The sequence below is a fragment of the Leucoraja erinacea genome, chromosome 13 (assembly GCF_028641065.1).
Source record: "Leucoraja erinacea ecotype New England chromosome 13, Leri_hhj_1, whole genome shotgun sequence".
NCBI lineage: Eukaryota > Metazoa > Chordata > Chondrichthyes > Rajiformes > Rajidae > Leucoraja > Leucoraja erinaceus.
Genome location: NC_073389.1, coordinates 13,071,322 through 13,094,150, shown reverse-complemented (window position 1 = coordinate 13,094,150; position 22,829 = coordinate 13,071,322). Strand labels below are relative to the sequence as shown.

General features: G+C 40.9%; 1 protein-coding gene across 1 annotated transcript in view; it reads right to left on the bottom strand.

The window, feature by feature from the left end:
* The window catches only part of LOC129703105 (cilia- and flagella-associated protein 47-like), a 422,488-nt gene that overhangs the window by 306,878 nt on the left and 92,781 nt on the right, over positions 1–22,829 (bottom strand). The window contains exons 22-26 of the mRNA XM_055645303.1: positions 20,498–20,592; positions 14,791–15,033; positions 6,736–6,898; positions 2,585–2,783; positions 914–1,120 (exon numbers count right to left, since the gene is read on the bottom strand). Coding sequence (XP_055501278.1) covers positions 914–1,120; positions 2,585–2,783; positions 6,736–6,898; positions 14,791–15,033; positions 20,498–20,592 — 907 coding nt within the window. The remainder of the gene's footprint in view (positions 1–913; positions 1,121–2,584; positions 2,784–6,735; positions 6,899–14,790; positions 15,034–20,497; positions 20,593–22,829) is intronic.

Below are 22,829 nucleotides of genomic sequence, written 5' to 3'. Positions count from 1 at the left end.
TCTCTTGTGTGGGAAGGAACTGCAGATGTTGGTTTAAACTGAAAATAGACACAAAATGCGGGAGTAACAGTGAGACAGGCAGCATCTTCGAAGAGAAGGAATGGGCGATGTTTTGGGTCGAGACATTTCTTCCAAAACGAACTTTCTTTAAACTAAGTATTTTACTCACTGTAAATAAATCAGCAATTAACCTCTTGCTATCATGAATTTATTTTTCAATTTTACAGTTCTCAGCCCATGGTCCTTCAGCCCATCAAGTACTCACCCATTAGCAATCCTATCTTTTTATTCAACACACATTGTCCCCAGCTCCTATGAATTCTAACATTTACAAATACAAGGGATAACCTACCGCAGCCAATTAACTAACAGCGCACATTTCGGATAAGGGAGCAAATTGTGGTGTCCAGAAGAAATTTATGCGGTCACAGGAAGAACAGACTAACTCTGTATAAGCACAAATGTCAGCATTCAACCCAGATCACTGGAGCTGTCATAATACAGCTCTACCAGCTGCACCATCCTGCAGCTGCTTCTTTCAGCTTTTAGGGCCATCATAAGTGATAGGAGTAGAATTAGGCCATTCGATATCTCTCTCTCTTTCTCTCTCTCTCCTAACCCACTGAATCCTAATCCTACCATCACTGAATGCAGTCGAGTAAGGACTCCAGGTAAGTCCAGGACTCCACTGAATCCAGGTAAATGACAGTCATGCAATAAACTGACAAGAGACATCCAAACTGCTTTCTCAATAAACACTTTGCTTGAATTAGTCGTGAAAATAAAGTGTTACTTTTATTTCTTTACTTGTAGCCACTTTTTTATCATGTTATCAATGATTTCATTTGCACATCTTAAAATCCAACAATTCACACAGAAACCCTATAACATCCACAATCACTTTTGATTTTACCTGTTCTGATCCTGATCAATAAATATGACATCCACAGATATTGAAATTGGGGTGAATGAACAGAAGGTGATGTTGCACGTTATACTTTTGTTTGTTCCATTCACACACAGCGAAGATGAACCTTCAGGGAACTCACAAGATATGGGTTGAAACCAGCTCCCATCTTCATTTTCTACATCTGGAATTTCAGCTTTGATCGTGCAGTCACTGAAAGCAAATTAAGAGTTTAATTTTCCAACATGTAAAGATGTTGGAGTTAAGACATTTCCTTTTACATTTTGCATGTAACTTACAACATTTTTAAGTAAATTATTTTTGTGGGTTTGTTAAAAGTAATTTGAAATTCAGCTTCACAACTATCTTGAACAACATTAATCAATAGCTATAATGCTAAATATCACAATGTGAATCTTGAAGGAATTCTAAAGGTTTCTTAGAACCTGAGTGATATTTATCTGAATATGATGAATGCTGATATACTGTCTGGCAGATTGAGAATAACATAATGGTAATCAAATGTGCTGTCCTCTGTCAGAACAACAATGCATATCCTCCTGCAACTGGCACATTGATGGTGCCTTCACTTTTGTCTATCAGCCACTTATTGTCATAGAGGAAACAGGTCCTTCGACCCACTTCATCCATGTCTCATCTAAGCTGGTCCCACTTCCCTGCATTTGGCCCACATCCCACTAAACCTATCCTATTCATGTAGTATATTTTAAATGTTTTCATTGAACCTGCTTCAGTAATTTTCTCTGGCAGCTCATTCCATGCACCCAGTATTCTTCGAGTAAAAAAGTTGCCCTTCCGGTTCCAATTAAATCTTTCCCCTCTCACCTTACATCTATGTCGTCTAGTTCTAGATTTCCCCTACCCTGGGTGAAAAGACTCTGCATTCATCCTACCAATTCCCCTAATGATAACCCCTTAGCCGCAAGGAATAAAGTTCTAGCTTCCCCAATCTCTCCTTGTAGCTCAGGCCCTCGAGTCTTGGCAACATCCTCAGAAATCTTCCCTGCACTCTTTCCAACATAATGACATCCTTCATATAACAGGGTGTCCAAAACATAACATAATACTCAAAATGATATAATATTCCACAATACTTTAGACTACCAGAGTTCATCTGGTTATTACTCTTGGTGAACATATGCAGTTGAATTCAGACCATTTAGGACCACAACTGCTTATGGTAGCTCTCCATGGGTGTTTTGTAATCTTTCCCATGCTAAATGTGTAATCATCCTGCAGCTGGTGAGAAAGTAAGATATTACAGGACATGACCAAGCATCTGAATGACAAATAGTAAGGCTCAAGAGTGATCAATTGATGCCTGAATGTTTTTTTGGTACTAATACAATATTTTAAATGTGGCACTGTAGCTGCAATTTCTAGCCAAACAAAATGCCTTAGATTCACAGATAATGTCCCAAAAACTGTAACTGTTTGTGATCATGCCAAAATGTTCTAAGTGCTAACTGATCCAAAAGGTGAGGATGTGCAGGACAGCTATCTGGGTAAAATTGCCATCAAGGGGAAGAACCCAAAGTGGTAGCATTGCTGGTTCACTCATAACCATTTTGACAGCATTTTGTTGCCCATTTCCAATAATGTTTGTTAACTTCAGTGCCAAATTTAAAGTAAGAAAATGTAGTAGGATATTCAAACCTGAGACAATTCATACAACTAATTTGGACTGTTGCTCTTGTTTCTGTATTTAGAGGAACTGGGTGCAGGTTCACAAAAGAGGGATCGATAATCATCTTAGAAGTATGTATAACACCCGTCACAGAAATCACTCGATACCGGATGGTTTTTTCCTCATTAATAAACATGGGTATTTCAATTGAATAATTGCCTGGGTAACCTGAAAAGAAAAGAAATAATATAATTAGTTCTGCAGGTAATTCAAAGTATAACACATTATTAACACTACCCCCACATGTCATCAACTCCCTGCACCCCATCCTCACAGGAAAACTTGCAAACTGTACAATCATTCTCAGAGTAGCAAGGAATCACAAACCAAATATCACATACCATTCAAATAAACAAGATAAATATAGAGATCCAGCATTTTTGTGAGGTGGTAATGAGGTGAGGTAAATGAACTAATTTATGGTAATGTACAGCACTTGAAAGTTCAAAAAGTTATTTTGTCCATTCAAGAGGCTTCTATAACATATTCCAATTCTTCAAATTAATGGGCAAGAAAACTGCAAAATTTAAAATACTTGGCAATATAACAATAATACTAAATGTAAACACCTATCCAACATGCAGTGAGCTCTGCCAGAATCAAATTTGATTAACTTACCTATATTAATAATACAAAACTGGGGCACTTCTAATGATACTGATGCAACCAGATTTTGTGGCTGATGTAAAGGGAAATTAAAAATACATTTTCTTTAAACTGACAATGATGATAAGGAATCCTCACCAGACAGTATTTATTGAGAACAATAGATCTAAAGTAAAACCATCACATGGTTTCGTAAAGAAGAATTTTGAAGGACATGAATGTTTGAAGGGAATTCAGAAACAAAAAGACAATTCTGAAATTTATGGCTCAAAGTTAGCTGATTTGAAAATAAAGCTACTTTTATGAAGAACTAGACCAAGTGGGACCCATTGAGTCCCATCCCCTCAACGAGCGGTTGCTGGGGGAGGCCTGCGGCATCACACACACACTAACTACCTCCCCCACACACACACTAACCACCCCCACACGCACACTAACCACCCCCACACGCACAATAACTACCCCCCTTGATATTATATTAATATTATTCATTGGCTCCTTTTACCCCATCCCCGCCCTATCCACTGACGCATAGTCCCCAACTGGCAGGCGTGTCTACAGAGGGAGGGGGGCAGAGAGAGAGGGCAGGGAGAGAGGGGGCAGAGATAGAGAGAGAGGGGCAGAGACAGAGAGAGAGGGGTAGAGGAGGGGGGAGAAAGAGAGGGTGAGAGGGAGAGTGACGGGGGAGACGGGGAGTTAAAATTGCACGTAAAAACACGTCTTTGAAATTAAATGTTATCTTTAAGAATTATTACAGTGTTTTAAAGAACAATCTCCCCATTGGATTGCAACCTTGTCGTGGTTGGGGAGCTTGTGTGTCTCAGTGAAGCCTAGAGCTATGCCAGCAAGAGATTTGTTTCCTGTTAGGGTCTCCCATGCTGGACAGGTCGAAGGGTAGAGGCGAGACGAAGAGCGATCCACTGGTCCTCCAGGTTGGAGGTTGAGCACAGGGCTAACAACCCTGTCTCGTAAAACAAATTTGTTACAGAAACAGTAACTGAAGGAATCAACACTACTGGGCGTGATGGACTTCCAGGGCTAATGACAGATACTAGGATGAATGTCAATGGTGAAAGCCGAAAGGAAGCCACTGGCAGGAAGGTGGAAGTTTTAAATGCCAAACATAAGAGAAGGCCCTGGAACTGGATTGGCCATATACTGAGAAGAGAACCGGACAGCATCCCGCCCTGCACTGGACACCGGAAGGGAAAAGTAAAAGAGAGAGACCCAAAACCACCTGGCGTCAAACTGTAGTGGATGAAATGAAAACAATGGACCTGACCTGGAGTAGTATCCAGAAGCCAGTGGAGAAAGTAAAATTGCTAGCAAAATGGTAAAAATCTCGGCGTTTTTGGAGGAGAGCCGGGCGGCAGCAACTGTTATGGTCGCGCTGGGCACGCGATGAGAAGGTGCCCAGCGTGAGGCGAAAAAATGAATGAGTATGGGGGGGGGGGGGGAGGGGGGGGGGGGAAGGATTTATTAAAAATGTGTACAGAAAAATTACTAAAGTTAATGAGGAGTGGATGAGCGAATGTAAAAGTGGAATCGCTAGCGAAATGGCAAAAATCTCGACATGTTAGCATCTGGTTTTGGCGGAGTAACGAATCAAAGGCCAAAAAAATGACATACACACACACAGAGTTTTAAAAGTATATAGATAAGGATGTGCACAGCGGCTATGTGGTGATAGTTATACGAAAGATTGTGGTAAAAATAATAAGATCAGGATATTGTTAATAGATGCAGCACATTAAACTTAGGCAAACATTGGTGGCTAGTAAAAGCCTGAAGTCACCATTTACAGCACTTTGTACCCATGGGCTACTTATTCTACTAAATTTAGCAAAATTTACTTCAATGTTCAACGAGCTGATCAGAATTTAGATCCAATAGTTCCAGTAAGGAGTAGGGATAAGGATGGCAAGGTGGGGAAACCTTGGCTGACCAGTGAGGTTGGTCAAAAAGAGAAAGGAAATATAGGTGGGTGCTTCTGTAAATACACCACTCAGTAGTGTATCTGAAGGTCTCCAAACTTCCAGGTTATTTTCCTGTTTTTATGTAATATTCCCATCGTTTTATATCCTGGTTTCATATTTTAAGTAGTTATAGATCATGGTGTATAGCCAACATAATGAGATGAATCAAAAATAAATAAATCTGTTTTTACAAAGAAAATATCAGAAATGTCCCTGTGTTTTCTTGTCTTTTTTGTCACATTTTTCAAGCAGGCTTTCATCAAATTCTTGGGCTAATTTATACCAGAAAAATTACATGAATCTTGCAATTAAATAACTTTATATAAGCCAAATTCTGATTATGCTTATGATTTCTATCATTTATCACCCGATAAGATGATTTACTGATGCCCCGTTTTTGCAGCAGAACATGTCACGTTGTGAAATGTATGATTTAAAAGCAATAACCATTTTTATATTTATTGTTTATTTTTTGATTGTTTACATTACATAATGAATAGAACTTTAAATCATGAAATAAAAATCTAGTTTGCTCATATATATTAGAGATCCAATAATTCCAATAGGTTCATCAGGCAAGATCTCCCTTTCACAAAGCAATGCTGACTCCAACCTATTTTACCGTGTGGTTCTAACTACTCTAAACCTCGTTTTTTAGAATGGACTTCTGTCTCCAATCTCCCAGCATATTATATATTTTGTAATTCCCATTGAGCAAGCCTCTAATACAATCCAAACAAGCCAATTTTCTCCTTTTTATTTCTCAGCTCCATATACCCTCACTAGGTGATCATTCAGTAATGTCATTTCAGACTGCTTCTGCATTGTTATTCTCAACAATAATGCAACTCCCTCTCCTCTTATACCCCCATCTTTACCTTGCCTGTAGCACTTGTACCATGGATATTGTACTGCCAGTCCTGTCCCCGCCTTAACCAGGTTTTAGTAATGTTGAGCGTCTACCACTCTCAACAATCAACGAATGTCGTGTAATGCTCCCCACCTTTTGGCACAAGGGACTTTTATCATCTAGTCACATGTATTTGATTCTGACAACTGGACTCGTCCATATTGAAGCTGTGAAAGGACAGCTGATGGGTAAGTCCACGTGACAGTTTGGAGAGAATTTTCCTCCACTGGGGCCGACATGGGCTACTTTGTGGTGAATATTCAGTTAGTTTACCCGCTAAATGCTTCCAGTAGATTAAAGAGAATACCCCTTACCTGCAGAGCGGGGGCTAAATTTCACCGAAAAAAACACGGCTTCAGACCCAGGAACATAACTACCAACAAGCAGCTTTAAGAACAACAAAACAAACTTCACATTTGTGTGAGAAAATTCATCAGTTTTCCACCAAGGGAAATTAATTTGAGAGAGCAGACATAGTTATGACCAGTACTTCTGACGAAAAAAGTCAAATCACTTGACATGAGCGACGGGACTCAGAACCTAAATTAGCTGATGTGCACTTTGATACAAACAGAAATTACCATGGATAAAATTGTATTAGAGGCATGTTTTTACAATAAATACCTACTTGGGCAAAAGCCAATGGTAATGCAGTGTCTTTGGCCTGGTTGAAGACTCCCATTATAGTTATAGATTCTGAAAATACCTTCATCGAGAGCTTTGTTTTCTTGACTATTTATATCCAACAACCATGTTACCTCCTTTTTGGAGGTATTCTGTATTTCAATTTTCTATTTGTTTATATAAAATGGAAAAAAGCAATGACGCAGAAAAAAGTATACATTCTACTTCTCTAGGAATATAACCGATTGACAACCTTGCGAAAATTTTCAAGATGATGAAATTGTGAAAGAAAACAAGAACAAAAATACCCTTTCAAATTCTAGGCATTGCATATGGAACCTGTAAAAATGGAATGGCTGAAAACAACTGGAAAACCTAAGTCATTGTATCCTGGCAGTTAGTAAGGGAAAATTTCACCTTGAATTCAAGTTGAAAGCTCCAAGATGGTGGGTAGAAGTGCTGTCCGGATAAAGAGCAACCAGCTTTGGCCAAACTCTACCATTTTCTTGCAAGTCACCGGATGTGTTACGCTTTTTAAATGTTATGAATGTGTGAAATGCAAAAATACCTAAAATGTAATACCTAAACAAAATCGTCAACAATTATATGTCTCCTTAATAGGGCAACATATATTACAATCATCAAATATACAACAATCTACAGTTCAGGAGAGATTCAACATTTCATTCTTGGTCTATGTTAGATTAGATAATTGAAGCATACAATATAGATAATTGGAATATATTATAAAATGCAGCAATGTTTTAAAAATATATAACGTTTAAAGATTCATTGGTTCATAAGGCATAGAAGCAGAAGTGGGCCATTTGGCCCATCAAGTTTACTCTACCATTCAATTCCCAGGATGGCGGGTGGTGGGACTGTCAGATGATGAAAGAATGGAGCAACTCTTCTATTCACTGGAAATTTAGAAGGATGAGAGGGCATCTTATAGAAACACATACAATTATTTAGGGATTGTACACGTTAGATGCAGGAAACATGTCCTCGATGTTGGGGGAGTCCAGAACCAAGGGTCACAGTTTAAAAATAAGGGGTAGGCCATTTAGAACTGAGATGAGGAAAAACATTTTCAAACAGAGAGTTGTGATTTTGTGGAATTCTCTGCCTCAGAAGCAGTGGAGATCGATTCACTGGATGCTTTCAAAAGAGTGTTAGATAGGGTTGTTAGCGCTAGCGGAATCAAGGGGTATGGGGAGCAGGCAGGAATGGAGTACTGATTGTGGATGATCAACCATGATCACATTGAACGGCGGTGCTGGCTCGAAGGGCTGAATGGCCTACTCCTGCACCTATTGTCTATGTATCTATGTATCAATCATGATTGATCTATCGTTCCCTCTCAACCCTATTCTCCTGCCTTCTCCCCATAACCCTTGACATCCTGACCAATCAATTATCTGTCAATCTCCACCTTAAAAATACCCAATGATTTTGCCTCCCCAGCCGTCTATGGCAATGAATTCCACACTCACCACCCTCTGACTACAGAAATTCCTCCTCATCTTTCTAAAGGTTTTATCATTTAAAACTGTTATGACAAATGTCATTGTTTGGAATGGGGCTTGTTTGTTTTCATTATAACACATTAATTTACTTAACATTAATTTGCAATGATTATTACACAAGATTTTGAAGATATTGTTTTGTTTGTCACATGGCATTTATACAAACAAATATTGCTAAATTACAGGAAATAACAACAGACTATTCTTTAAACTTAGACTTTAGAGATACAATGCAGAAACAGGCCCTTCAGCTCACTGAGTCTGCGCCGACCAGCGATCACCCCATACGCTAGCATTATCCTACACATTAGATACAATTTACAGAAGCCAATTAACTTACAAACCTGTCCATTTCTGGAATGTGGGAGGAAACCATAGCACCTGGAGAAAACCCACGCGAAAACCCGGAAACCAACTCGGCAAAAAACCACACCACCTATATTCAGGATCAAACCTAGGTCTCTGGCGTAGTAAGGCAGTAACTCTACTGCTGCACCACAGAGCTGCCTTAACGTCTATAGAGTATTCATTGGTGTTTCCTTTTTCTTGGGATTGGGGCTAACTTACTTCCACTATAGTTCTGTGGGTTTGGAGGCGACTGATGAGGCAATGAGAGACTCACACTCAGATACAAGTCTGAGGGTCTGAATAGTGGGTGGTACAGGAAGTGTTGCTTCGTCTACCATTTACGCTATGAATGTATAGGCACCAAACAAAGGGACTCTGAGACCTCAATGTCACGCAGATAATCCTTTATTTTGATCAATTATTGACTAGGAATCCCCACGAGTCTTTGGTTTGGAAATGCTAAAGATGTGTTGCCTTTAGTTTGGAAATGCTAAAGCTGTGGTTTGGAAATGCTAAAACTGTGTTGCCTTTGGTTTGGAAATGCTAAAGCTGTGTTGCCTTCGGTTTGGAAATGCTAAAGCTGTGTTGCCTTTGGTTTGGAAATGCTAAAGCTGTGTTGCCTAATTAAAGTTGCCTTGCCTAATTAAAGTTGCCTTGCCTTCTATATAATTAAAAGTCTAATCTTTACCACTTCCTGTTTGTACTTTATATTGATTTTAGAAAAAACGCTACCACGTACGGCTGTGATATTTGGCCATCTTACTCAGAGTACCCCTCCGTTCATCAGGTGCCGAGAAAAATAAAAGAGTTATTAGTGTTTAAAAAATGTTGAGATTCTCCCTCTTGTCAATCACGCCATGAAGCCCACGCCCATTCTAATATGGATTAGTAATTGAAGCATACAATAGGGATAATTGGAATAAAAAAACCAGAAGTGTGGGTATGGCTCAGATTCATTGGTTCAAGATGGAGTAGGGGCCATTTGGGCCCATCACGGCTCTACCGCTGTCTTTAGCGGACTTGCACCCTGCCTGAAAAATGAGCAACTCTTCTACTGCACTTGAATTTGAAGGATGAGAGGGCACCCTTATTGAAATGGAATTTCAAGGAATAGTACACGTGAGTCAACTGCCAGCCCTCGATGCTGTGAGTGAGCTGAACCAGGGTCAGTTTAAAAATAAGGCTTGATTTAGAACTGAGATGAGAAAAACCATCAAACAGAATCCATTTTTATTCTCTGCCCAGAAGCATGGAGATCCATACTGGATGCTCTCAAAACCAGTCCCGTTAGATAGGGTTGTTACGCTAGCCCATCAAGCGGTATGTGGAGAGGTGGAATGGAGTGCTGATTGGGGATCAACTATGCCTGCCCATGTGATGGCTGGGGCCCAATGGGTCCTGCACTTAGTCTAGTATCTATGTATCAAACTCTGATCTCGTTATCTTATGGTTTGGGCAGTGTTTCTATTTGCGCTGAAAATGGTTAACGATCAAGCTCCACTTAAAAATACCCAATGATTTTTGCCAGTTCATTGGCACCGTTCTCCCTCTGCTGCGAGTCCTATCTTTCTAAAGTTTTATCATTTAAAATCGGTTGAATGTCATTGTGGAATGGGGTTAACAAGGTGTAAAACATTAATTTACAAAATTTGCAATCATTATTGGGCAGATTTTGAAGATATTCTTCTTCTTGCCAGTGGCATTTAGCGCTGCGTGGATTACAGTCTCTATTCTTTAAACTTAGACTGTCAATCCATGGGACGGTCCGCCCCTGAGTCCTTCCCCATCACCCCATACGCATCATTTACTGCAGCTGAGAATGGCCGGCAGAAGCCAATTTTCCACCTGGACATTTCTGGAATGTGGAAGGAACCTAGCACCTGGACCCCACCCACGCAGCCCCGGAAAAGCCCCAACAGTCCTATATCGGAGGATCCAACCCAGCTCAAGTAAGGCAGAACTCTACTCCCAGCCCAGCTGCCTTAAGTCGTGGGAGTTCCAGCCCTTTTTCTTGGGATTGGGGCTAGATTCTTCGCCTATAGTTCTGTGGGTTTGGAAATGAGGCAATGAAACTCTGAGATTCAGATACAAGTCTGAGGGGTGGATAGTGGGAGACGACCAGTGTTGCTTCGTCACCATTTACGCTATGAATGTATAGCCCCCAAACAAAGGGACTCTGAGACCTCAATGTCACGCAGATAATCCTTTATTTTGATCAATTATTGACTAGGAATCCCCACGAGTCTTTGGTTTGGAAATGCTAAAGATGTGTTGCCTTTAGTTTGGAAATGCTAAAGCTGTGGTTTGGAAATGCTAAAACTGTGTTGCCTTTGGTTTGGAAATGCTAAAGCTGTGTTGCCTTTGGTTTGGAAATGCTAAAGCTGTGTTGCCTAATTAAAGTTGCCTTGCCTAATTAAAGTTGCCTTGCCTTCTATATAATTAAAAGTCTAATCTTTACCACTTCCTGTTTGTACTTTATATTGATTTTAGAAAAAACGCTACCACGTACGGCTGTGATATTTGGCCATCTTACTCAGAGTACCCCTCCGCTCATCAGGTGCCGAGAAAAATAAAAGAGTTATTAGTGTTTAAAAAATGTTGAGATTCTCCCTCTTGTCAATCACGCCATGAAGCCCACGCCCCTTCTAATGGGAGGTAGAGGGACAAAAAAACCCAGAAGTGTGGGTATGGCTCAGTCTCTGCAAGATGGAGTAGGGAGAGGTCACGGCTCGCTGTCTTTAGCGGCCTTGCACCCTGCCTAAAATGGTATGAAACTGCACAAATTTGGTGGCCTTGCACCCTGCTTGAAGTGGTAAGAAACTGCACTTGAATTTGGTGGCCTTGCACCCTGCTTGAAATGGAATTTCAAGGAATAGCCGTGAGTCAACTGCCAGCCCACCAGCTGTGAGTGAGCTGCCAGCACAACAGGCTTGAGTGACTGAGCCACCATCCCAAGAATCCATTAGGCCCACAATGTCCATACTAGCCCTCTCAAAACCAGTCCCGTCAGCCCACAACACCCATACTAGCCCCCACAACCCCCTGCCTCCACATCAACCCCCTAACAACAACCCCCCTCACAACCCCCCCCCGCCCCCCACTGCCCCCACAAACACACCCCCACCAAGAATAAACCAAGTGAATCATCTCTAAACTCTCAAGTACAAATGGTACCCTACTTAAATAAATGGCAAAAATTATACATGGTAATCTGGATATGTTCTTGTGAATGCCTTGTCAAGTTGAAGTATGATTTTCATTCATAAAGCAACTGTTTTCTCCAAAGAATAAACCATGTGAAGCTTATCTGAACCGTCGCAAGTGCAAATGGATCACTCTTTAAATATAAAGTAAAATTGTACATGGTATGCTGGATATGGTCTCGCTTTGCCTTGTTAAGGTGAAGCAAGACTACATTACTTTTGCAATCCCTTTGCAATAAAGTCCAACATTCCATCTGCTTGCCCAATTAATCATTTGCTGTAACTGCATGCAGATTTTTAATGTCTCATGAATGAGAATAACCACATTTTCCCAACCAGCAGAACTTTATGATCTCTCTCCTGTCAAACAATATTCTTCCATTTTATTCTTACCCAAAATAGATAGCCTCACATTTCCCCACAATATACACAATATTTATTTTGCCCATAATTATTATGCAATTTTCCTTTTGTTGAGTCCTTTTTCCCCATGTCCAAAAAAGATCTAATGACACCTTCTAAAGTGTAATCAAACATGAGGAATAAATGAAGTAAAAGAGGAATGTACATACAGGACAAGACATCATTGGCAAAACAATTAAAGATAATTGGTTCTATGAATGACAAGCATTGATGATCACAGTAATGTTTTTATTGAATTATGAATTATACAGTAAACCCTCGCAATAACAGACCACGAGTGGAGGGGGCTGGTGTCCCATATTGCCAATTGTCCATTATAACTGAGTGGGGGGGGGGGGGGGGGACAGTTTAACCCAAGCCTGGGAGCAAAGAAAAGCGGCATTGAGGGGGGTTAAACAGGTGGGAACTTACAGTCGCAGTCGTGCAGAGCCGCTTGCCACCGGAAGCATGCCACATGCTAACAACGCAGGGTCCTGCGACTCTGCCTGGCTGCGGACTCCGGCTGCGGGAGGCGGCTGATCAGGAGGTCCGGGCCGCTGAGGAGGAGGATGTTCACCGTCGGGGATTGCCGTCGGCGTTCCACTAGCCCGGCGTGAGGGCCTGAACATCGGGCCACCCGGGGCGGCGACTGCGGGTGCTCGGAAGGCCCCGACCACGGATGAACATTTGGGAAGATCGGAGGGGAGGCTGGCTGGACAATGGTGCCTTCCTCACCTTGGTGCCACTGTGTTATGTTGCGTCGTGGACTTTCTGTGTTTGTGCTTTTTTTTTAATTTCTATTTTATTTTTTTAATATGTTTTAATATTTATTATTTATTTATTTTTATGATACTGACTGTAAAGGGAAATTCATTTCGTTGTCTCTAATTGAGACAATGACAATAAATTTGAATACAATACAATACAACACACATGACGCCAGCTCATTACGTAACTGCGGAAGTGGGGAGGCAGTGTAAGGAAGCTTCGTCCGCTATAACCAAACTCCAGAAGGGTTTCGGCCCGAAACATTGCCTATTTCCTTCGCTCCATAGATGCTGCTGCACCCGCTGAGTTTCTCCAGCTTTTTTGTGTAACCTCTGCTATCTAGAGGTCTGTTATTGTGAGAGTTCACTATATTGAAATCAATGTTGTTTATTTTGTGTGGGTGACATACGACATAGTGAAATCCTTGCTTTATGATAAGCATACAAAATCATTACGATATTCATCAACAAAAAATATGATTATATCGATAATTTTACTGGTAGTTCTGCCATATGTTTGGATAAGATTTGGCTCTGATGTGTATCATGTAAGATACAAGATATTTCAAAATATTAATTTGATCACAAAAGGTGTGGATGGCAGTATTACTAGAAAAGGTAATTATATCCACAATATAGAGGACGTTGATTAATTGGAGGAAGCTGTACTAATATATGTGAAAACGGGTGAGAGATTTGTTCCAAAGATATCTCCTGACATGCATAACAAATTTACAGTACAAATGGATGAACAAGACAGGGAACAAGTAGCTAAATTAGAGCAGTGGTTGTCTTGATGTTGTTCATAATTTTAAATATTGATCTTTTAATTAGTCAGATGGGGGATAGCTGGGTCCAGAAGAAACCAAGATCAATGTATTTGTTGATACAGTTAAGAATTGCTATTTTGACCAACAAAGCAGTCTTCAACATAGAATAAAATTCTGTGAAAATAATTTCATACTCTCAATAACTCCAGAAAGTCAGTGTTACTTCCCATGGCTTGGAGGAAATCTGCTGCAGATTAATGATTTCAAGGGAAGGAATATGAATCTTGGTAACAGTAAACCTATAATTTTGATAAAGTGTTCAAGTAAAGCTATTGTAATATGATGTAATATAAAGATTTATGCAGAAATGACCAATTCTGATATAGATAAAGAAAATAAGCTTCAACAGCCTCCAACTGCAAAATTGGCTCAATTTTTCTCCTAGCATTAGTATAGCTGGACCTGCTGGACATATTGCACAGCCCTACTACCTGCAACACTTCATGGTTCTTTGTCTGTATTATAATCCAATAACTATCCTTATTAACCCATTTGACCCGAGGGCCCACAACACTTGGTTCACTGTTTCACAAATATTCCCTTGTCCCACCCATCCCTCTCACCACCTTCTCTGCAAACTAAAACTACCTATTTTATCTTTATTTCCCAGTTCTGAGAAAGGGTTTTCAACATGAAATGTTAACTCAGTTTATCTGTTCAAAAAATGCTCTCTGATCTGCTGTGTGTTCCCCCAACATCTTCTGATTTAATTTCAGACTTCCAACATTTGAGGTTTTCGTGAGTGCCACCCAGTGAAGAGTCAAGAGTGTGATATTGTCATATATCCCAAAACGGAACAATTAAATTCTTACTTGCAACAGCACAACAGATTTGTAAACATAGTACTCTGTGGACACCATAATAAACAACAACAAATAAGTTCAATACATAGAAAGATAGAAACAAACAATATAGTGCAAAGACAAAATCAATGCCCCGAGTTTGGAGTTCAGAGTTTAGTTGATGTTCATAGTGTCCTCTAGCCTGATGATTGTTGTGAAGAAGAATATCACATGAACAATTTGCTTTAAAAATATGCCTCGGGTAGTATTTTTCCTACCTGTAGCTTTCACTTTGTGAGATGGTGTCGGACTCTGTAATTGTTCTGAAGAAGAATCAGAGGCCATTTCTTCATAAGGATCAGGTGGTATAGAACTTGGAGGAGGAGATGGTGATGGACTACCATTAATATTGACTGGCAGATTAAAATAGTAGGATGCAACCTAAGGACAAAAAGTAATTACTCAGTTACTATTTTTCAAAAATGAGAGGAACTGTAATATCTTTCTCCAAAGAAGTCGACATGAGTTTACCGTGAGGGATGAATTTGGCTAAACAAATTGAAAATATGCTAAACAATGCAACAGATCCTCAAGAGATAGTTTCTGAATAAACACACCAATTCAAATAATATTATACAAAGGTATTAAATTAACACAATCAAGCAGGACAATCAAACTTTCACAAAAGCAGTCAACGAATCTCAAGGTGCTTGAGGGATTATAAAGTCATAAAGAGATATAAACTCAGAAATAGGCCATTCAACCCACATGCCAGCCATCAAACATCAATTATTTAAATGATCCTGGCTTCCCCTACTCTGAGACTCTGTGTCTGCCCGAGCTATTCCTCTCATTATTTTGTAAAACCTCTATAAGATCACCCCTCCTCCTCCTGTGCTCCAAGACTGAGCCTGCTCAACCTCTCCCTACAGCTCAGGGCCTCGAGTCCTGGCAACATCCTTGTAAATCTTCTCTGCACCCCGTCCAGCTTGTTATAAATATAGTCAAAATAAAAATCTGTACTTATTTAACTACTTGAAACTACACAGTTTTTCAAAAGCCAACTTTTCAAAACCTCCATATCAACTTTTAATGTATCTAGTTTCTCAATCTATATAATTAAAACTCAAATCTTGACCACTTCCTGTTTGCGATGCATATTGATTTTAGAAAAAACGCTACCACTTACAGCTGTGATTTTTGGCCATCTTACTCAGAGTCCCACTGCGCTGCGCAGGACAAGAGGATTTTTCCCATCGATGAAAGATAAAAGACTTATTAATGTTTTAAAAATGTTGAGATTCACTCTCCTGTCAATCACGCCATGAAGGCGACGCCCGTTCCGGTGGGAGGGGGAGGGACTATAAAATCCAGAAGTGTGGACTGCCTCAGTCTCTGCAAGATGGGGGAGGGAGAGGTCATGACTCTCAGTCTGAGCTGTGAATAACACTGAACACTGAACACATGTCTACTAAACTGTGAGTGGTTTTACTGACCTGTGAGTGCCCTTAATGTGGTTTGAAAAAGCAAAGCAAAAGTGGCGGTGGTTGGTTGGTTTGAAAAAGCAAAGCAAGTGTGCTGGTGGTTGGTTGGTTTGAAAAAGCTAATAATTAAAAGTCTAAACTTGACCACTTCCTGTTTGCACTGTATATTGATTTTAGAAAGAACGCTACCACTTATGGCTGTGATTTTTGGCCATCTTACACAGAGTCCCCCTCCGCTCATCAGGTGTAGAGGATTGTTCCCATCGATTAAAAATAAAAGAGTTATTAGTGTTTTAAAAATGCTGAGATTCTCACTCCTGTCAATCACGCCATGAAGGCCATGCCCCTTCCGGTGGAAGGGGGGAGGGACTATAAAACTCAGAAGTGTGGGTGTGGCTCAGTCTCTGCAAGATGGGGGGGGAGGGAGAGAGAGAGAGAGGGAGAGAGAGAGAGGTAGGGAGGGGTGGTGGGGGATTGGTTTAGGTGGAGAGAGAGAGAGATGGGGGGGGAGGAGAGAGAGAGAGAGAGGGATCACGACTCTCTGTCTGAGCTGTGAACCAACTGAACACACTGAATGTCTACTGAACTGTGAGTGGCTTTAATGTGTTTTTTTATGTGGTGTTTTGTGGTGTTTTATGTGGTTTTGTGGTGATTTCACCCTGCTTGAAATGGTATGAAACTGCATTTGAATTTGGTGGCCTCGCACCTGCTTGAAGTGGTAGGAAACTGCCCTTGAATTTGGTGGTGGCCTTGCACCCTGCTTGAAGTGGTAGCAAACTGCACTTGAATTTGGTGGCCTTGCACCCTGCTTGAAATGGAATTTCAAGGAATAGCGGTGAGTCAACTGCCAGCCCACCAGCCGTGAGTGAGTGAGCTACCAGCACACCAGACTTGAGTGACTGTGAGCCGCCAGCCCAAGAATCCATTCGGTCCACAATGTCCATACTGGCCCTCTGGAAACCAGTCTCTTCAGCCTACAACACTCATACTAGTGCCCCAGAAAGCCCCCCCCCCGCCCCAATTTACTTCTGGATTCATTACTTACCTTATTTACTTCAACTCATTTACTTTTTAAAAAATCTGACTCTTACTGCTATTTATAACCAACTACTTGTAAGTAGATTTCTCTTGCCTTTTCTTCTTCAGTATCTTTTTGAAACAGTATGCAAATAGTCCAACTTGAGGAGGGATCTTGTTTTATAGAAACCAGCCTAGCCAGGTGACTGATGTTTCAGTGGATAAGCAATTTGAAAATAGTCATCACATCTACATAAGATCATATTCTCCAGGGCTGCTGCCTGACCTGCTGAATTACTCCAGGACTTTGTGTATTTTTTCTTGTAAACCAGCATCTGCCATTTCTTGTTTCTCCATAGCATTTAAATTAGTTGTGAATAAAGTCTGAAGCCAGGAGGAAAGTACTAAATTGGGGTAAAATGGATTACAACATTATTAGGCAGGAGAAGGGTAGAGGAAATTGAGAGTAGCTGTTATTGGATAAGTCCACATCAGGCATGTTAAAGTTTTTTAAAGACCAGTTGATAAGAGTTCAGGACTAGCATGTTCCATTAGGAGCTGGTGGTAAGGGACAAGGAGCGAGGTAAGGAACCTTGAATGACCAGAGGTTGCAAATTTGATCACAAAGAAACCATGTGGAAGGATTTGGAAGATGAATTTAAACAGGACATTTGAGGAATATATAACAAGCAGGGAAGAACTCAAGCATGTATATTTAGAAGGACCAAAAAGGCCTTTGAAAAGTAATTGACGAATTAAATAAAATTGAAAGGCTTTTCATTAAAAACAAGAGTGTAACCAGGGAGAAAGTAAGGCCATTCATTGCTAAAGGAGGGAATTTATGCTGGGGGATTCAGGATGAAGTCAAAGTACTTACTTTCCATATATATTCACGAAAGACATGCAAGATAATGATATCCAGGTAAAAGAGGAGATTGAGCCTTGAGGAAAATCTTTATATATTCTCTAGCCACAGGGGAGGCCCTGAAAGATTGGAGAGCAGCTAAGGTTGTTCCTTTGTTTAAGAAAGGAAGTAGAGATAATCCAGGAAAGTACAGGCCAGTGAGCCTCACGTCAGTGGTAGGAAAGTGATTAGAGAGAATTCTTCAGGATAGGATTTACACACATTTAAAAGAGTATGGGATAATTAGGGATAGTCAGTATGACAGTCTGTGGGAGGTCATGTTTTATGAACGATTAAGCTTTTTGAGAAGGTGTTGAAGGTGATCCATGAGGTAGGGCAGTGGATGTTGTCAACATGGAATTTAGAAAGGCATTTGATAAAGTCCCTCATGATTCAGAAGATTAAAATGCATTGGATCTATGCTGATTTGACCATTTGAACTCAGAATTGGCTTACTTATAGAAAACAGAGGGTTGTGGTGGAAGAGTGGTATTCTGGTTGAAGGTCTGTGACCAATGGCGTTCTGCAGGGATCCATGTTGGGATCCCTGCTGTTTACGATTATATATAAATAACTTGGACATAAACGTAGATGCAAGGAGCTGCAGATGCTGGTTTATAGAAAAAATAAACAAAATGTTGGAGTAACAACAGGACAGGCAGCATTTCTGTGTAAAATGCATATCCATGTTCTCCAGAGATGCTGCCTGCCTACTTCAGTGCTGTGCCTTTTTAGGACATAATTGTAGATGGATTTAGTAGAAAATTTACGGATGACACCAAAATTGGTGGGGTTGCAGACAGTGAGGAGGGCAAAGAGGGATCCAGATCAGCTATAGAAATTGGCAGAAAAATAGCAGATGAAATTTAATGTGAACAAATGTGACATGTTGCACTTTGGGAGTTCGACTATAAGATAAAAGTATACAGTTAAAGGCAAGTTGCTTAACAGCATTGATTTACAGAGGGAGCTTGATATTCCAAGTCCTTAACTGCCTGAAAGTAACAACCACAAGTAGATAGATAGAGTGGTAAAAAATGTGTACGGTATGCTCACTTTAATTTCATCGGGGCATTGAGTATAAGAGTCGGAAGGTCATGTTGCAGCTGTACGGCTTTTATTGTGTGCAGTTCTGGTCACACCATTACGGGAAGGATGTGGAGGCTTTGGAGAGGCACATGGCCACATAGGGAATGGAGGGATATGAATCTCGTGCATGCAGAGGAGATGTTTTATTTGGCATCATGCTTGGCACAGACATTGTGGCTGAATGGCCTATTCTTGATCTGTACTGTTCTATGTTCATGTTCATGTTAGTTCTGGATTGGTTGTTCTTTCTTTTTCCCTCATGGAAATGTGCCCGCAATTGGGGCTCTTACTTCTTTAAAGGCATTCCATTGTTCTGTTACAGTTTTGCATGTCAAATTTTGAGTCTAATTTACCAGATTCACACTCATTTTTCTCCGATTAATTAAATTGAACCTTCTTTCCTTTCACTAATTGCCTAAAAGTAGTCCTTGTGAAATTGATGTACATGCCTCATAAACTGACCAATTACATGTTACTGTGCCCTTTTTCAGACCTGTTAGCAGACATTCAGAAAACATATAATACTCCCTTATTTATGTAAGTGAAGGTGTTAATTGCTGTTTTGTGGCCCTCTCTCAGAATTTGAATTCTTACATATTTGAAAAGCCTCACAGGATTATTCAAATAAATTACTTAACCAAATTAATTTAAAATGGTGAATGTATGGGGGGGGGGGGGAGTTTATAGATCAGGAGAAGCTGATCTCCTCTACATCTGCAAAACCTTCCTGAGTCAACACTGGCATGCAATAGGCCTATCTCCAGACATTATTGCAACTCTTTTTGTGGTCCTGATGGAGGCATAATTGAGATAAAGCACATGCCTCCAAAATCACCTCTCAAATCTATGAATGCTTGTGCAAATGGTCCAGTCTCTGGTAATTCCTTACAATTATCTAACAGAGATGTAAAAGCTTCAATCAATGAATGCCAACATTTGGTGTAAACAAAAAATAGGCTAAACAAATTTCTGGACATGCAACTCTTGCAGTACAACAATACCCCCAACTCAAAGATCGTTTAATTTTGTTAATTATTGGAAACCTCGTGAAGTCGTTTCTGGAAGTATAACAAACACAAACACGTTTTTAAGTTGTCAGTAATTTCTTCATGAAAATTGAACTAAATTGGACTTGAACCAAATGTCTTTCATCACTTAACTATTCATGTCACAGTGATGATTCTGCTTTACAATTATAACTGGAGAGGTATACAAAGAATTTCATATGTTCCTGTCATTTTGTTTCATTAAGAAATTATGAATTAATTTGCATCCTTTGCAATTCATTGTAAAGCTGAATGAATAACTGCTGCCCTCGAGTGGCTTCAGCAGATATTTACACAAAAATGAAAAAACTTAACATAATTTAACACACGGTATGAATATGATGTTGTTGGTAATCAGTACTTACTTGTGTGGGGGCAAAGAATAATTCACACTTGATACTTTCCTTTCCTCTTAGATTTGCAACAAACAAATGAGGATTGACTGGATCTTGAATTGCATCTGAAAATAAAAATAAAAATCTAATAGTCTGCATTTTTGCTTGCATCTCCAAAATGAAGGGAAAACCTGTGTTTCTGCTTAAAGCTACCTTTACAGTTTTATGGGAAAACATAAATCTGCATTTTAAAGTAAAAGAAAACCAAGGCCCTGTAATTCATGGTAAGGAACTAGTAGTGAGATTTACTTGCTGGCCTATTTAAATTGGATTTTTTTTACCCATTTGTTGTCCTTCGATGATTCCGATCTATGTCTCTGTTATCCAACTATTAATATGCACTGATTTTTCATTATTTCTGTTTAAATTGTTTCTGATACTTTATCCGAAATGTTGTTATTGCTTTCTACAATTACTTTTGTTCCTCGAGTACACGCATTCTCTTTATATTTAAATAGTACAGGTGCACAACCTTTTATCCGAAAGCCTTGGGACCAGACACTTTTCGTAATTCAGAATTTGTCGGTCTTCGGAATGGAATTTTTTTTGCGTAGATTTTAATGGCTGGCTCAGTGGTAGAGTGTTCGGCTCATATCTGCAAGGTCGCGAGTTTGCGCCTTGATCCCGGCAGTTACTCGGTCGCGAGCTTGAGTCTTCAATGTGTTTTTTTTTTGCAGAATAAATGTTTGTATGAAATGCAGTGTAGGAGAGGTGTACTGACTGTGTGGGCAGAACTTTGGAAGTGATTGCCCACCAGTCTAAAAAGCCGCTGTGTCTCCCTGTCCCTGGGATAGCAGGGGGCGATCAAACAGCACAATACCCCCCCCCCTCCCCCTCCAACTCCAGAGGAATCCGCTCCCCGATGGGCCGCTACGGCGACAAGTGGCAGTTTACCCACAGCCCGAGCTGCGCCTCCTCATCCGCCACCCCAAGAACACCTTGCACACCATCAGCTTCTGCCCCTACGTTTTCCTCTGGAGTTGGAGCGGGGCTGGGCTTGAGTTGCTGCTGGTTGTGGGTCTCTGGGATCTCCGTGCTTGCAGTGGGCCTGGGGGTCGCTGTCCCGTTGGTCCTGATGTCTCCGGCCACCCCCCTGGACTGGAGCTGAGACTGGGAACTGTACCGCCCTTGCCCCCTCCCTCTGCAACTGCAAACAACCCCACTCTCCTGCAAGGGCGGTACAGTTCCCGGAGGATAGCAGGTGGCCGGAGACGTCAGGACCAACAGGAACCCGCTCCCCGATGGGCCCCTACGACGCCCCGAGCTGCGCCCCGTCATCCGCAACCCAGGTTCCTCTGTAGTTGGAGCGGGGCTGGGCTGGGCTGCTGTTGGCTGTGGGTCTCTGGGATCTCCGTGCTTGCGGTGGGCCTGGTGGTCGACGTCCAATTGGTCCTGACGTCTCCGGTGACTGCACTGGCCTGCTGCCATCGCCGACTTGAAGACAGTGCAAAGCCCCCGCGCCGGTGCAATGAGCGGGGAGCTGGAGAGGGGAGGGATGGGGTCACACACATGGCCGGGGAGCAGAGGGGTGTAGGTGGGGTGAAACTGAAGGGAGCGACAATCTGCTGCTGCCTACACTGTGTATCGTGTCTACCGTGGGAACTTTTAACTTAGCGGGCAGACAGCAGCATATTGTCAATTATTAACCCTCCCGCGCAATATACCCTCACCTTCTCTTTTATGGATGGGGATTTAGTTCCCCTTTCTTCCAGGACCGACCGGAGGTTCCGCTGTCACCTCTGCGGGCCGCCATCGGTGAACGTTTTCAAGGACCTTTCTTCAAGGACCGAAAAAATGTCGCTATTCGGAGGTTTTCGTTATTTGGATCGTCGGATAAAAGGTTGTGCACCTGTAGTTCTAAAATTCATTTGCATTTCTTCTTTTTCTTATATTTAGTTTAATTTTGGATACAACTGGCCAGAGTGAAAGGATAGATTGTGTGCCAATGGGGGTACTATTAGCATCTCCAGACAAGTACAAATTAAATAAACTGTCCACGAATGGCAGTATTCAGGAAATCACCAGTGACGCAAAAACAAATTAGCGCTGGTATATGTTGCTAATGGTGAGACAGTGCAGAACAAACTCTGGCCAATTTCATCCATCCTTCACGGTTATGTTCAGGGAGCAAACTTCCAACAGTTTGCCTGCAACAACACAGGTAGCATGACATTGACAATAGGTTGCACAATGCTAATTTGTCAACAATTATGAAGTTTTGATATTGATTATATTACTACTCGAATTATTATATAATTGGACAAGGGTTGATTGATGCAATGAATGTTTTCCGTTGCACTAC